General features: G+C 36.6%; 2 protein-coding genes across 4 annotated transcripts in view; both read right to left on the bottom strand.

Annotated features, from left to right (window-relative positions):
- Positions 1–15249, bottom strand: part of LOC141443002 (prostasin-like) — an 84863-nt gene that overhangs the window by 46389 nt on the left and 23225 nt on the right. The gene's annotated exons all lie outside the window — the stretch shown is intronic.
- On the bottom strand, positions 3961–12475 carry LOC141443012 (CLIP domain-containing serine protease B9-like; the record flags this gene model as incomplete). Its single annotated transcript, XM_074108230.1, is given in 4 exon segments — positions 3961–4064; positions 4324–4475; positions 9133–9248; positions 12367–12475. Coding segments are annotated over 2 exon segments (239 nt in total), but the record flags the coding sequence as incomplete, so codon positions are not given.

Here is a 15249-nt window from a genome sequence, read left to right as displayed (position 1 = left end):
TCCTACTGCCGCGAACAAAAGAGCTGATAATCTTTGAAACGGCTAAACCGATTTTGATAAATCATGTCTAAGATCCATTGCTGGAAACCCTGCTTTCAAATAAAAACAAACTGCATTTAAAACGGTCCACCCGTTTAAGAGCTACGGTGCCACAGACAGACACACAGACACACATAGCGGTCAAACTTACAACACCCCTCTGTTTGCGTCGAGGATTAAAAATGGTCAAGTGCGAGTCAGACTCGTACATGAAGGGTTTCGTAAACAGTTCATTAAAAAAAAATCTTATAATTCTTCTTATATAAGTTTTTTTTTTGCTGACTGTAGGTACTTTATGCCCTCTGGTTACCAAAGTACTCGTCAAGATGAATCAAACGAGTTCAAACTCGATGCGGTCGTGTTGTTTATCAGAGTTCCTATGGTCACCGCTAGCTTTATCATCAGATCAACTCCATGTCATAATAATATTGCATTGTCATCGGATTTAGACATGCGTATTAAATTTCAGTTCAATCGGTTGAAGATATCATAGTTACATTACACTGCCAATAAATATAGGTAATGCTTGTAATTTTTTTTTATTCCATTTTTATTACAAGCTTTTAAATTGTTAACATTTTAAATTATCGGTAGATATTAACGGCATAGATGCCTCTATGGAATTAGATGAGATGAGAGAATCTTGCAGGTGGTAGGACCTTGTGCAAGGTCCGCCCGGATTGCTACCAACATCTTGCTCGCTAATCCTGCCGTGAGCAGGTGGTAGGACCTTGTGCAAGGTCCGCCCGGATTGCTACCACTATCTTGCTCGCTAATCCTGCCGTGAAGCAGCAGTGCTTGCACTGTTGTGTTTCGGCGTGGAGAGTAAGACAGCCGGTGAAATTACTGGCACTTGAGGTATCCCATCTTAGGCCTCTAGGTTGGCAACGCATCTGCAATCCCCCTGGTGTTGCGAGTGTCTATGGGCAGTGGTGATCTCTTACCATCAGGAGACCCACTTGCTCGTTTCCCATCCAGTCGAATAAAATAAAATAAAAATATACTGGTTCTGGCGTCTCGGTTATGTCCGAGGTTATGTATAAACAAAATTTTTATTCATTTGCCCTGATTAAAAGTGATTTAAAGATGTGTTTTTATACTGGCCACCAAATCACTAGTTTGAAGCTAAAGTTTCCTATAAAAATCTAACAGAAATAATGAGATTTAATGTCATTGTTTAACGGTGCCCCCCCTCTATTAGGACGTGATTTTATGACCAAATTTAAGTTATATATATCTTCCGCCAACCATAAAATCACGTCTGTCGGTAAAAATGTAACAGAGATCCGAGATCTTTTAAATAAATATCCAGACATTTGGAAAGATGAATTAGGTTGTTTTATTAAATTCGAAGTGGAACGAAATCTCAACGCCGACGCCAAGCCTAAGTTTTTTAAGTCACGACAGGTACCTTTTGCTTTAAAAGAAAAAGTTAGTGCAGAGATAGACAGACTACTTAGTTAAATTCGGTATTTTAGTGCCATTTAATTTTTCCGAGTATGCCACACCTATAGTACCAGTGCTAAAGGAAAACGGAAAATTGAAAATTGCCGGCGATTTTTCTTGTACCTTAAATAAAGACCTTAAAAAGATAACACTCGTGCCCTTTACCTAGAATTGAAGAGGTGTTTTCGTAATTAGGCGGGGGTTTGCAGTATACTAAGCTTAATTTGAGCAATGCGTATAATCAATTTAAACTAAACGAATCGTCACAGCGTTTAACTACAATAATACGCACAAGGGTTTATTTTCATATACTCGTCTGGTTTAACTAATGGCTGGATTGTATATTTATGGACAGAGGTACTTCGACGAGCGCCCTTATATCAAATACGTCAATTTGACACTCGTCAAAATCTAGGGTACTTCCCAATGTCAATGAAGTCTAGTATTTACATGCAAAGAATAAAAAAAATTAAGAAATCTGAAACTTTTCCCTCCCACCCCTATACAGGGGGTGCAAGTCTGTATACAGAAGTAGTAAAATAACATGTCTTAGAAAGCTTAAATTCTGTATGAAAGTGTATGATTTAGATAGGTACAAAGAACGGAATAATTAATAAAATACATAACTTTTATTCTCCAACCCCTTTTAAGGGGGTGTAGGGTTGCTTTGAAAGTAGTAAAGTTATATTAATGTTGTATACTTCCCAAACGGCAATATTTACGCTTTCGCTGTAAAAAGTTATCAGATCCAAGGAAAAGCCAAGCCCCTTAACCCTGGTTTCACTAACCGTACACTCCATTGCATATCATAAAATTGAAGACCGTGATATACCGTACCACCGTACATACCTAAGTCTATCAGATTAATAATAATATATTATCACAATATTGAAGACAAACTTAATTTCTATTGGCCAGACGCTCCGATAGACATACTCTTATGTACGGTCGAAAATTATATCAAAGGTCTTCAATTTTATGATATGGTGCAAGCGGCCATTAATGTTGACCGCTATGTGTGTCTGTGTATCTGTGTGTCCGTGTCTGTGCGTCTATCTGAGGCACTGTAGCTCTTAAACGGTTAAACCTATTTAAATGTTGTTTTTTTTATTTGAAAGCAGGTTTTCTAGCGATGGTTCCTAGACTTGTTTCATCAAAATCGTTTCAGCCGTTTTTAAGATATTATATTTTGAAATGAAAATGTCGCGGGGGTTTTGCCAAGTTCAGATCCAAATAATTTCATTATTATACAAAACAAAAACTATACAACTGGTTTTATTTCATCATAATGATGGTGCCTAATGATACCAGTTACAAAATATTGCAGAGAATGCAATTTTGACTCAGTCATTTTATACATTTTAACGTTAAACTTTCTTGCAATAAGCAGTAAAAAAACCCGTAGCACTTCAAACGAATGCTACATTCTAACTAAAACGCAGCAAATATGATGACCATACCGTATTTTACTCTGCAAACACGATTAAATGATTGCAGTATCAAGCTTTATACTGCATATTATTCGGTATTCTGAAAGATTTATAGTAAAAATATTACAACAGTAATAGCACAGATTTTATAGATAAAGTCAACATTTTGCAGGATTAATCGAAATTCCAAAAAAAAAACGGCCACGTGTCGGACACCCTTTAGCCGTTATAGTTTACCTTGAAAATTTGATATACTAACAACCATCCTGAATTTTTTAATTTTTTTCCACCCACCGCTTTAGGTTTTAGAGGGGGGGGGCGCTCTATTTTAATGAAAATTTGCACTTTAAAGTTGAATATCTCGCAAACATCTCATTGAATCGAAAAATCGTCTCAGCAAACCCCTAAAGGTTTTAAAAGACCTACCCAACGATATCTCACACTATAGGGTTAGATGAGAAAAAAAAATCACCCCCACTTTACAACTATGGGAGTTACCCTAAAAAAAATTTTTTTTTAATTTGTACTTGTACCATTTCGTCGGCATAAATTACTAATATATCCCTGAGCAAAGCCGCGGACAGACAGACAGACAGACAGACATGGCGAAACTATAAGGGTTCCGTTTTTTCTATTTTGGCTCCGGAACCCTAAAAATGGTGGTAGAAATCTGGACGGAGCTTGTCGGGCCCCCCGAAAAACCCGAACATTTCAGCTTAATACATGAACGGCCTTGTACACAATCAAAGGCTATCTATATACGAGTATATCGCAGCTCCCAAACGGATGGACTGAATCAGGCACAGTTTAAAAAAAAATAGCAAAATATATAACATAAAATTTATAAACATTCATGTAACTAAACATTCGTTTTTTTTTTCATACAAATATCTGCCCCGACCGGGGATCGAACCCGGAACCTTAAGCTTCGTAGTAAGGTACTCTAACCATTGGGCTTCGATCATCTGGTGTATGAGAGATGTATGAGGATTTGTCAGATTTGTTAAGTTTACCATGCCACAGACTGAACACTCACCTTTCTGTTTCTGTGCACCATGCAGCTGTGAGGATGAATCGGTCGCTGATCAGGGTCCCCGCACAGGTGCTCCACGTAGCTGAGCTGATGTTACTGCCATAACCTAGCAGGACCTGGAACAGCAAATAAGCAAGTAGATATATTTATACCGGAGACCCTATGTGAATGTATTGTATTGTAAAACTCTTTATTGTACTTAAAAACACATGCAATTAACAGAAAACAGGATAAGAAGATGTTCAAAAGCGAACTTGTCCCTTAAAGGGAACTCTTCCAGTTAACCTTTGAAAGATTGACAGGATTGTTGTAGTTAATTAACTTTAAAGATATTGTAATATATTAAATGCATAATAATATTTAAGTAATAATCACCATATGAGGAAACTCGTCAAGTTTCGCGTCGGTGCCACCAGCGATCAGCTCGCCAGCGTTGTGCCTGCAGTAGTCGCGGCGGACCTTGTCTCCCATGAGGGTCTTACTCTCCTCGCACGGGTATATCACCCGCATCTGGTACTCCAAACACTCTGGAGACAAATACAATTACGTGATTTCAGAAGTATTTTTTTTTTTTGCTGCAAACCATACTCTGCCATGAAAATCAAACGGTGATATGATACCGATGTCTATTCATAACTAGTGTTAACTAACGATATGGTCGATATTAGGTAGAGTCAATTTAACTATTATTCCCACCATTAATCTAATCCTGGGATTCTGAAAATTATTAATCTGCAATGTTTATAAATCTGAGGATCGCATTGTGCTGTAAATATTTATATTTATTATTATCTAGACACGCGGCAGCGTGCCAAGCCAAGTTCAAGCAAAGGAACTGGCTAGCCAGCGCCGAGTGTAATATTACACGAACCACTTGGAGCCACTTTTGACGCTTCTATGACTCAAAACCTCTTTAAAGTAAACACATTAAAACTACGTGTGTTTTATTATATCCATAAGGACATCTAGAAGCCCAAATTTCATGAAGCTAGCTCAAACGGTTCTAAAGATATAAAGGTCAAAAAGTCGTAAATTTTAGCACTGACTGACTGACTGACAGAAGGATGAAATTTGAAATCCAGCTCGGTAATTATAAAAATAAAAAAAAGTTAAAAAACAGGGGGGGTCCCCATACAAAAAAAATGTAGCGATGAAACCGTTACAAGCAGATATTTGAAACTATCCCATTATATGTATTATTATATTTGCTATATAATAGAAGTATATAAATAAAGTTAAGTCAAATAATAAGTGGAGTCCCCGTACAAAAAACTTGTAATACGCGCTAAACAACCGGCCAACGGTGTGTTTCCGGCGACGCGCGGCACCTCATAATTATACACAGAACAGAAGTAAATCTACATAAAAGCGCTCCCGAGCAACACATAAACAGGCTCCGCTTACGAATACCGATTTAGGTATTTATTGTTTTATTACATTTATGTTCATCCTGCTTCTTTGTCAACGATGAATTAAATGATTGTCATACTATAACCACAAACGTTCTTCGTGCCTAAACCAGTAACAGTATAAAAGTGAAGTAGTCGTACATACATAAGATTCAATGAAAAAATAAATACTTTATACAACCCGTTCGCTATAAGTTTGCCGCTGTCAACTGTCTCGCGTTTAGCGTTGTCTCACTCACTCAGTTCTAGTTCCAGTGAGAAAACACTATACTGACGTCATTTGACAGCAGCAAACTTATGTTGTAGCGACGCGGTCGGTCCACCGTCGCCCCAGCCAATCAGCGTCACGGTCACGCTCTGACGAATGGTACAAAATTATAAGCGGTAGCGATTTGGTTACAATTTAGCGTGTCGGTTGGCTTATACCTGCATGGTAGTGATTTAATAGTCCACGGCTCACTAAAAAAAGTACTTAAATTAAAAAAATAAAAAACCCCTACACAAAAAACGCCAGCAAAAATATAAAAAAAAAACGCCTGAAAGAAAACCGCTGACTGAAAAACGCCGCCAAAAAAGACAACTAAAAAGTAAAAAATAATTATGCACTACCTAGCTGTTGGCAGCGACTTCACCTGCGAAGAATTCATTTATCACTATCCCGCGGGGACTATGCAGATTTCCCGGAAAATTAGCCTAAGTTAAATTAGCATTACCTAGTAATATTTTTTATTTTAACGTAGCTGGTGTCGGGGGGCCGCTAAGGTTAACAGGAAACTAAAGTACATTTGTTGTATTTTTAAAGTATTATCTAACCTTAGCGGTCCCCCGACACCGACTACGCTAAGATAAAAAAAAATATTAATAGGTAGGTAAAGTACTTATGCTAAATTAACTTAGGCTAATTTTGCGGGAAATCTGCAGTCCCCGCGGGATAGTGATAAACGAATACTTCGCAGATGCCAACAGTTAGTTAGGAAGTGCATAATTATATTTACTTTTGAGTTGTCTTCTTTGGCGGCGTTTTTTTGTCAGCGGTTTTCTCTTGGGCGTTTTTTTTTATATTTTTACTGGCGTTTTTTGTGTTGAAGGTTTTTTAATTTAAGTACTTTATTTCATGTTTTTTAAACTTTGTTACTTATATTATTTTTAAAAATGTGCCAGTGTGTTGGATATCCTGGATGTAGCATCAGCTCATCGTGTTGTAACCATTCCATTGTATGTAGAATCAAATACTGATCAAAAGGAATCAAACACGACATATCTGCTATTATTTTTTCAAGAGTATACTGGTGTGCTGGATATCCTGGCTGCAGTATCAGCTCGTCGTGTTGCCACCATTCCATTGTATGTAGAATCAAATACTGATCAAAAAGAATCCAAACACGGCATATGTGCTATTATTTTTTAAATAGTGTAGTGTGCTGGATATCCTGGCTGCAGCATCAGCTCATACTGTTGCCAGCATTGCATTGTATGTAGAATCAAATACTGATCAAAACAAATCCAAACACTACAAATGTGCTATTATTTTTTAAAGAGTGTACCTACTAGTGTTTTGTATATCCTGGATGCAGCATCAGGCCAAGCATTCCATAATATAGCGTTCATGGGTGTTACAAATGTTATAAAATAAAGTGAATACCCAATACGCAGATCCCAGCAGGAGTCTAAGATTCCTACCGCAGCGAACAAAAGAGCTGATGATCTGAAAACGGCTGAACCGATTTTGATAAATCATGTCTAAGAACCATTGCTAGAAAACCTGCTTTTAAACAAAAAAAACCGCATTCAAATCGGTCCACCCGCTTAAGAGCTACGTTGCCACAGACAGACACACAGACATACAGACACACAGACACACATAGCGGTCAAACTTATACCACCCCTCTTTTTGCGTCGGGGGTTAATAACAAAGCTCAGTGCCCAAGGTTCGTTTCTCTGATTTCTTTTGAAAATAATAATAATATTTTAAGGTAAATTTGTTAGCTTGAACTCTTTATACCTTAAGAAAGGTCCAATGTTATGTATACCAAGGCCAAGGCAATAGCGATGTCTTATTGCTACGGATATATTTATGTATTGACTAATTAAGAATGCTGGTTGAACTCGCTCGCGCCTTGCACTTGTAGGTACGCGGGGGCAAGCGAGGTCCAACTAGAGGCGCGCGCGCGCCGCCCGGTGCCCGCGCGGCTCACTAGCGCTATACGACTTAAAATACGAACGAACCAAAGTATGCTCTTAGCGGCGCTCACTCGCGCCTGCGTCCTCGTTATGCCCGGTTGTCGAGCGGAAACCCACATTAGATTGCGTTTTATGCTGCGTCATTCGACTAAATTTATTTGAGTTATAGCTGGAATAGTCCAGATATAAATTATTCCTTTTTAGGGTTCCGGAGCCAAAATGGCAAAAACGGAACCCTTATAGTTTCGCCATGTCTGTCTGTCTGTCTGTCCGTCCGCGGCTTTGCTCAGGGACTATCAATGCTAGGAAGCTGTTATTTTGCACGGATATATAGGTAAAGTATGCCGACAAAATGGTACAATTAAAATTAAAAAAAAAAAAATACGAATATAATAGACTAATAAACGAAAATTGGGGGTGTTTTTTTTTTCTCATCCAACCCCAGTCGACTTTTCGATTCAGTGATTTGTTTGCCAAATATGCAACTTTAAAATACAAATTTTCATTAAAATCGAGTGTCCCCCCCCCCTAAAATCTAAACCGGTAAGTGGAAAAATCTGAAAAAATTCAGGATGGTAGTAAGCATATCAAAATTTTAAGGAAAACTATAACGGCTAAGTTTGCTTGAGAATTATTAGTAGTTTATGAGTAAATAGCAGCCTAAGATATAAAATATACCTAAACATAGAAGATTCCGTATAAAATATGAAATCCTAATTAAAATATTACTTATTTTTTTCGTAATGGCTACGGAACTCTATTTGTCCGACACGCTCTTGGCCGGTTTTTTAGTATTGTACTTTAACGGCATTTGTGAGTTATTTAATATTACTTAGGTACGTAAATTGTTTCTTTCAAAACCTCATTTGTTTATAGCTCTTTTAGGTTAGTTTGTCATTTAATTTATTAGGTAGGACCGTAGGAGTAAGATTCACATGTAATAGACAATAGCATAAAAAAGAAAACCACGCAGCGGAAACGCAAGAAAAAACATTAAATCTCAATACCTTCCTAGTTTTCTTTACAAAAAGTAATGATATCCCACCAAAAACATAAATTTAAAAAAGGAGAGCCAAGTTCAATACAAAAATTATGCTTGGCTGCGGGCTTCGCCGCAAAAAGAATGGAGATCTAAATGAGTGCCAAGCTCTATGCAAAATCCAAATATGTATTTACAGGAACAAAATAACATTGTGAACAAGTATTAAACTCTATTTCTTTGCTTTATTGGATACCTTTAGTTCCTATAAATATAATAACTATACAATAACTATGTTGAATAACTTTATAAAATGACTGATGTAATCTCCGCTCAGCTGTTTCCACCAGAGATGTGCTGTGCCCTCGCAACACATCCTCGCACATTATTGGTGGAAACTCTGCTTAAAACTCGAGCATTAAACCCATTTTCCCATCGAAGTGTCTATCATCGCCGTACCGGCTCGGGTGGCAATATTTACGTCTCGGGTAAAATCGCTCGTTTTATGCTCTTGTTGTACAATCTACTATTATTGCACACCACAAATCAGTTCATCTACCAGTCATTAGATCAATAATGCTACTAAAAAATCTAAGAATACATAATTATACTTACTATCCCAGGATTTAATGCCGGTAGGTTCTGTAGTACGACCGGGTGCCAAGTACGGACAACCATCTGGTGCGACACGACGAGCACGATCAGGGGGTGTGTATTCCCTCGTTTCATTTCTGCAATGGGAGGATAAACACCCATTTAAAGGGGTACAGTATCTTACCTAAGATAAATAATATTAAAACCACAAAACCACTGCCTGTTGCCCGCGTCTCCGTCTGCGTAGAATTCGTTTATCGCTATCCCGCGGGAACTATGCCATTTTTCGGATAAAACTATCCTACATCCTTCCCCGGGACTCAAACTATCTATACACCCAATTTTATCTAAATCGGTTCAGCGGTTTAGACGTGATAAAATAACAAACAAACACGTTACGTAGCAAACCTACACGCACAAAAGTTGTTGCGCAAACTTGCCGCTAGAGGCGCTGTCCGTGTTTCCATGCAAATTGAGATTTTAACGCGAACGCGATCGAGACGTATTTTACAACCGAAAACTTACACTAAGGGTACAGGTAAATATTACTCGTGTGTGTTAGCGTGATAAGTCCCGTTTGTGGTATTTTGACTATGTCTGAAATATACATTTCAAACAAACCGATTTCCGGCCAGGTTCACTTCCATCCAACACACCGCTGCCTGCTCTGCTATTATCATTAATATTTTTAATTATTATAACTTGGTATAACAAAAAATTAAACCGTCTACAAAAAGCCATGAATTTTTTTTTCTAGCACTTTGAAGTCGGTGCCTCAGCACGAGCCAGCAGGAATAAGAAAGAAAGAAATAAATTACTCGAAAACAAAAGAAGATTGAGGACTGATATTAAAAATAGAATCTTAGATGAATGATTGGTCTCGCGCGCTCGCTCGACTAGATACCGCCGGCGAACTTGTCAAATGCGGCAACAAATAGTACGCCGAATTCGGCGTACCCGAGCCCGAGGCGAGTCAGTCGCGTTGCAAACTGTGCGTAAGGTGCATGTACCGAATGTTTTGTTAAATTTTGGTCATTAACCGAAGTAAAATGCCAGTTTGCGCAGTGAAACTGTAAAAATAATACTACAAGAAATAAGAAGGACACTGGGATCACAGTAAATATCCTATAACTTCGAAATTCCAAAATAAAATAACATTAACCCTAAACGCCATTCTGTGTTGCCGTGTACACAAGAATCAAATTCCCCGTGGTTGAGATTTTAATAAATTGAATTTTACTGTTATCATCATTAAATGATGATAAATTTTAATAACTTAATTTATTTAAGTATCTAACGTAATTATTATATACACATAACCTAGTTAATTTATTGAATCAGGCGTTACTTTGCGGAGGTCCATATAAGCAGCACGCAAGCGTTGCCGACATCAAATATACAGCACTATTAGAACTTAGAGTTCTACTGGTGATCCATAAAGGTGTCAAGAAAAGATTGTTTACTTATAAAAGTGATTAAACCGTTATTATACAGCTAAAGCTGTACTAAGTTTTTTATAAAATACTCCGTGTAAACTTAAAGCTTTAAAACAGAATATTTGAACTCCACTTTAAAACCCTATGCATTTTTTGACACTTCAATCTAATGTTATCCTTCAAGCTGCATAGAGGCTGTATTTTGCATGTGATCACTTACTTACTACAGCTATAAGTTATAAAATGGTATCACTTTATACTTGTTTCTGTATAATAAAAATATTATATTATAACGGCTATTAAAGGGTAAAAGCTGTGTAATGGAATCCAGAAAGTGCGTAGTAAAACCACGGAATCTATAAAACTCTCCAGATATCTTTTACGCTGTATAAAATCTGTTGCCATTTTCGAACAAATAACAATAAAAGAAAATATGACTTCTTACATTATTTTGAGTATTGCTGAAGTTATAGTTATGATTTTCAGATAAATAAATCATAAGTGATACAATACAATACAATACAATACAAAGACTCTTTATTGTACACCAGACATAGTAAGCGATACAGAAAAACAAATTATTAAAATACCTGTGATACCTGATACCTGTTGTACAGTATTATTTAACAATCTTATGATTCTAACCTCAAAACCATAAACTTACTTACTTGTTTTGGTAATATTCCTCGTGAATTCTTCAGTATTTCGCGGGCGCGTGAATATTTTTCCACAAAACTATGCACTATTTCCCAGTAAAAATAAATCGGCACGTTGAATCTACAATTATCACTACCTAAAGTCCAACATTTATTCTTGACTTATAACTTCACAGTAAATTGGCGGCCCACCATTATCATAACTAAAAAGAATAAAGCGGTTGTTTTCATAAATTTCACATTGTAATTCTCATAAAAAACCAATGAAGAACTATTATCTTTTTAAGAAACTTATAAGAGAATAACTATATGCCTATGGTTTTCTTCAACATCATACTACAGCTCTTCTACAGCTATAGTACAGCCTATTTTTTAGCTATACAGCAACTATACAGCTATAATAACGCATAAGGCTGTATAACAAGGGGCCCAATTTTTACTTATAGAGGTTGTATAAGCGCTTATACAGCCCTTGTACAGCCGCATTATATAGCCTGTGGAATACAATAAAACTAAAATACAGCTTCTATACAGCCTGTCGTGCTGCTTGGGATCAATGAACTAAAATAATTTCCTTGCTCACCCGCGACCTTAAAGGTCGCGGGTGAGCAAGGAAATTATTTTAGTTCATACATAACCTAGTTCTATATTATTTAATGTTTATCTTTGTGATATATACACTGAAGTTGTATAAATTGTTACCCGACACTATTTAATTAAGGGGTGAATGTATCTTAAAATTAAAAATGTTTTTCGTCTTCCCATTCAAAAAGCCCAATCAGCTGATTTACTTAGGTATTATGGGAAACAACAAAAAAATTTTTTTTTCGTATTTCTACTCATTTTCCTGAAATGTTAACTTTTTACCCGACTGCCCGAAGGAGGGTTATGTTTTTCAAGCGTATGTATGTAAGTATGTATGTATGCATGTATGTTACGTATATTTTGTAAACAATATTTTTTATTTTAGTCTTAATTAACCTGTACCTACATTATATTAGGTTTAACTATAGGTGCAACGTGTTATCTTAACTACGCAGAACTTCTTAGTTGGTGACTCAGTCCATGAATTTTTAGTAATAATTTCTAAATATTGACTGTCCTTAAATATATATTTTTTTAATTATAAGTGAGGCCTGATCATTGATATACCTATATCATACCTGTGATAGGGTGTAGTAGGACTTATGTTTGCTGTTCCGCTCTCTCCCGATGCTCTCTCGCTCTCTCTTGGAAGATGGCGGTTTATATACGTGCTTTGTAATTGTGTCCTAAGGAAATAAAGTCCATAATTAATTGCGACGTTTAATTTAATATATTACAAGTTGGCGACGAGGGAAAAAACTCCGTGCGTGAAGTCAATAAACAATTACACAAAATTAAGTGTAAAAAGTGCAAATACGTCGACGCGGTAAACAATAAGAGCCACGCGCGACGCATCCGATCCAATATGGCGAAAGCAAAGCTTATGTAGCGTTGCGGGTTCGTTCGGTGCTTCGAAACAAGTGAAAGTGCTTACAAATTAATAACTAAAATAATTAAATTAAATGCATCATGCAGAAGATAACCTTTCAACATCGTCAGAAAGTGATAAATCAAATGACAGCGTAATAAGTACAAAAACTAGCTGGATTTACAAATTATCGAAACTACAACTACAAGATCATATTAGTAAACAAAAAAATCCATTTGAAGAGAAAAAAACAGTGGAGGAATTGCGAAAGTTGCTGATTAAACACTGCAAAAATCAACTAGAAAACAAAACTGAAGTGAGAAAAATTACGATGGCAAACATTAATTTGCAGCCCTTTGATGGAAATAAATGGGAGTGTTTTGAACAACAGTTCGAGTGCTGCATAACATTTAACGATATTTCGGAAGATAAAAAAGTTCCATTGCTGCTCACGAAACTAACACCACAAGTTTTTGAAACAATAACATGTTTATGTACACCTAGAAAACCCGCTAGTTTGTCTTATAGTGAATTGTCAGAAATATTAAAGAGAAAATATGTCCAAAAACAATCAGAAGTTTTAGAACGCGCCACATTTCGTAGTCGGAACCAGTTACAAAACGAAAAAATTGAAGAATATGTCCTGGAGTTAAGAAAATTGGCAGGGAAATGTGGTTTCAAAGACACAGAAGATCAAATCAAAGAAAAATTAGTTGATGGTGTTTATTCAAAAATAGTGAAATTTGAATTGCTCAAAGCAGACACCAATAAAACTTTGGAAGAAATTATAACATTAGCCAGGACAGTTGAAGCAGCCTTGAGGGAAACAAGTTTAAAAGGAGGACCAGAAACAGCTGAGATGTTTTATAACCAGCGAGATGGTGGCAGAAGTAATACAATGAAAAATAGAACATTTACAGGGAAATCCAAAACGCCTAGACAGATAATTTGCTACTGTTGTGGGAATGATAATCATATTCGTTCCGAGTGCCGGCTACAGAAGAAGTTTTGTTCGGAGTGTGGACAACAAGGTCACATTTTTAAAGTCTGTCCCAAGAAAAGAACAGGTAAAATTAATTGTTTAACAACAGACGAAGAGGACAAAGCAGATATGACCCAGGAAAAAGAAGATATTCCATGTGAACAAAAAATCAATGAGTATCAAATGTATGCAGTTAATGTAAGTAAAGTGCCACCACACTTATTAAACCTAAGTGTTGAGGGTAAACAGATAGAATTTCAATTAGATACCGGATTACAAAAAAAATAATAAAAATACAGGGATGTATGGGGTCCCTTAGTTACAATACTAAACACTAACTATATCTAAACTATATCTACTTTCAGTGAAAGTGTAGAATGCTTCCACCGTCATAAATTTTAAAATAATAATAACAATAATTTAGTTTTGAAATATACATTTCAGGTCAAGTAACCATTAAGCTTTTGGATTTCGAAGGCAAGTTCACGTCTGCCGCCCCCAAAGTTAGCTCACACGCACTCATGTCATGCTCTGAAAACAGAGCGGTACCGAGGGCATGGTATTGCTTCCGTTCCCATAAGCTCTATGGGATCGTCTTTGGGAACTTCGACGTCGCGAGCCTGTGACTAGAATTTAAACTAAAAATAGAAAAGTTTAAAATCCATAAGCTTAACAATATACAGCCTTAAACATAGCAAGGGGATGTATAAAGTCCCTGAGTTAATAATAAAATTATTATACAGCAAGGGGATGTATAAAGTCCCTATGTTAATAATAAAATTCCTAATCTAAATAATTCAGAGATGTATATAGTCTCTAAATTATGTCAAAGTAAACTAATTAAACTAATCATAAAGGTCGCGGGTGGGCAAAGTAATTGTGTCAGCTCGTTGAACGTACATGTAAAATTTCGTATCTATGCTATCAGCCTTTGAGGAGTTCCGTCATCAGGAGACGAACCTGGCTGCAGCATTAGGTGGTATATCTATATATATAAAAGAAAAAACTGACTGACTGACTGACTGACCGACTGACTGACTTATAGATCAACGCACAGCCCAAACCGCTGGGTCTAGAAACTTGAAATTTGGAATATAATTATGTTCCTTAATAGGTGTAGACGTGCACTAAGAAAGGATTTTTCGAAATTCCCACGGGATAGGGAATAAACGGGATTTATACCTTCACTTGGAAATGGCCCTATTTCAGTAACTATAATTATTAGAAACTTCAAACTTGGTTTGCAAGTAGGTAATACTAACAGCTAAAAAATTTGGCATGCAGGTAGTTAAAAACTGTTTCAAAGATTTCCGAATATCCCACGGGATAAAACTATTAAAGAGGATTTTATATACTTACTTACCAACTGAATCAGAAAACGCATAAGCTAAACCAATAAAACTGGGGACTGGAGATTTGGCAAACTGATGTAAATCTGGTAACAATTATTTAGCAGTGACATCCTGCTCATCCTGGCGAGGATCGTCTCCGTAGAAGGGAACTCCTCAAAAGTTGATGGCACACGCAAAAAGACTTTACATGATTGTTAAATTTCAATGACAATGCGTTATATTGATAAACATCGCCTGGTGCTGCAACCAGGATCGTCTG

This window comes from Choristoneura fumiferana, chromosome 26 (genome assembly GCF_025370935.1).
Source record: "Choristoneura fumiferana chromosome 26, NRCan_CFum_1, whole genome shotgun sequence".
Lineage (NCBI taxonomy): Eukaryota > Metazoa > Arthropoda > Insecta > Lepidoptera > Tortricidae > Choristoneura > Choristoneura fumiferana.
Note: the sequence above shows the minus strand (reverse complement) of the source record. Positions and strands in the feature narration are given on the sequence as shown.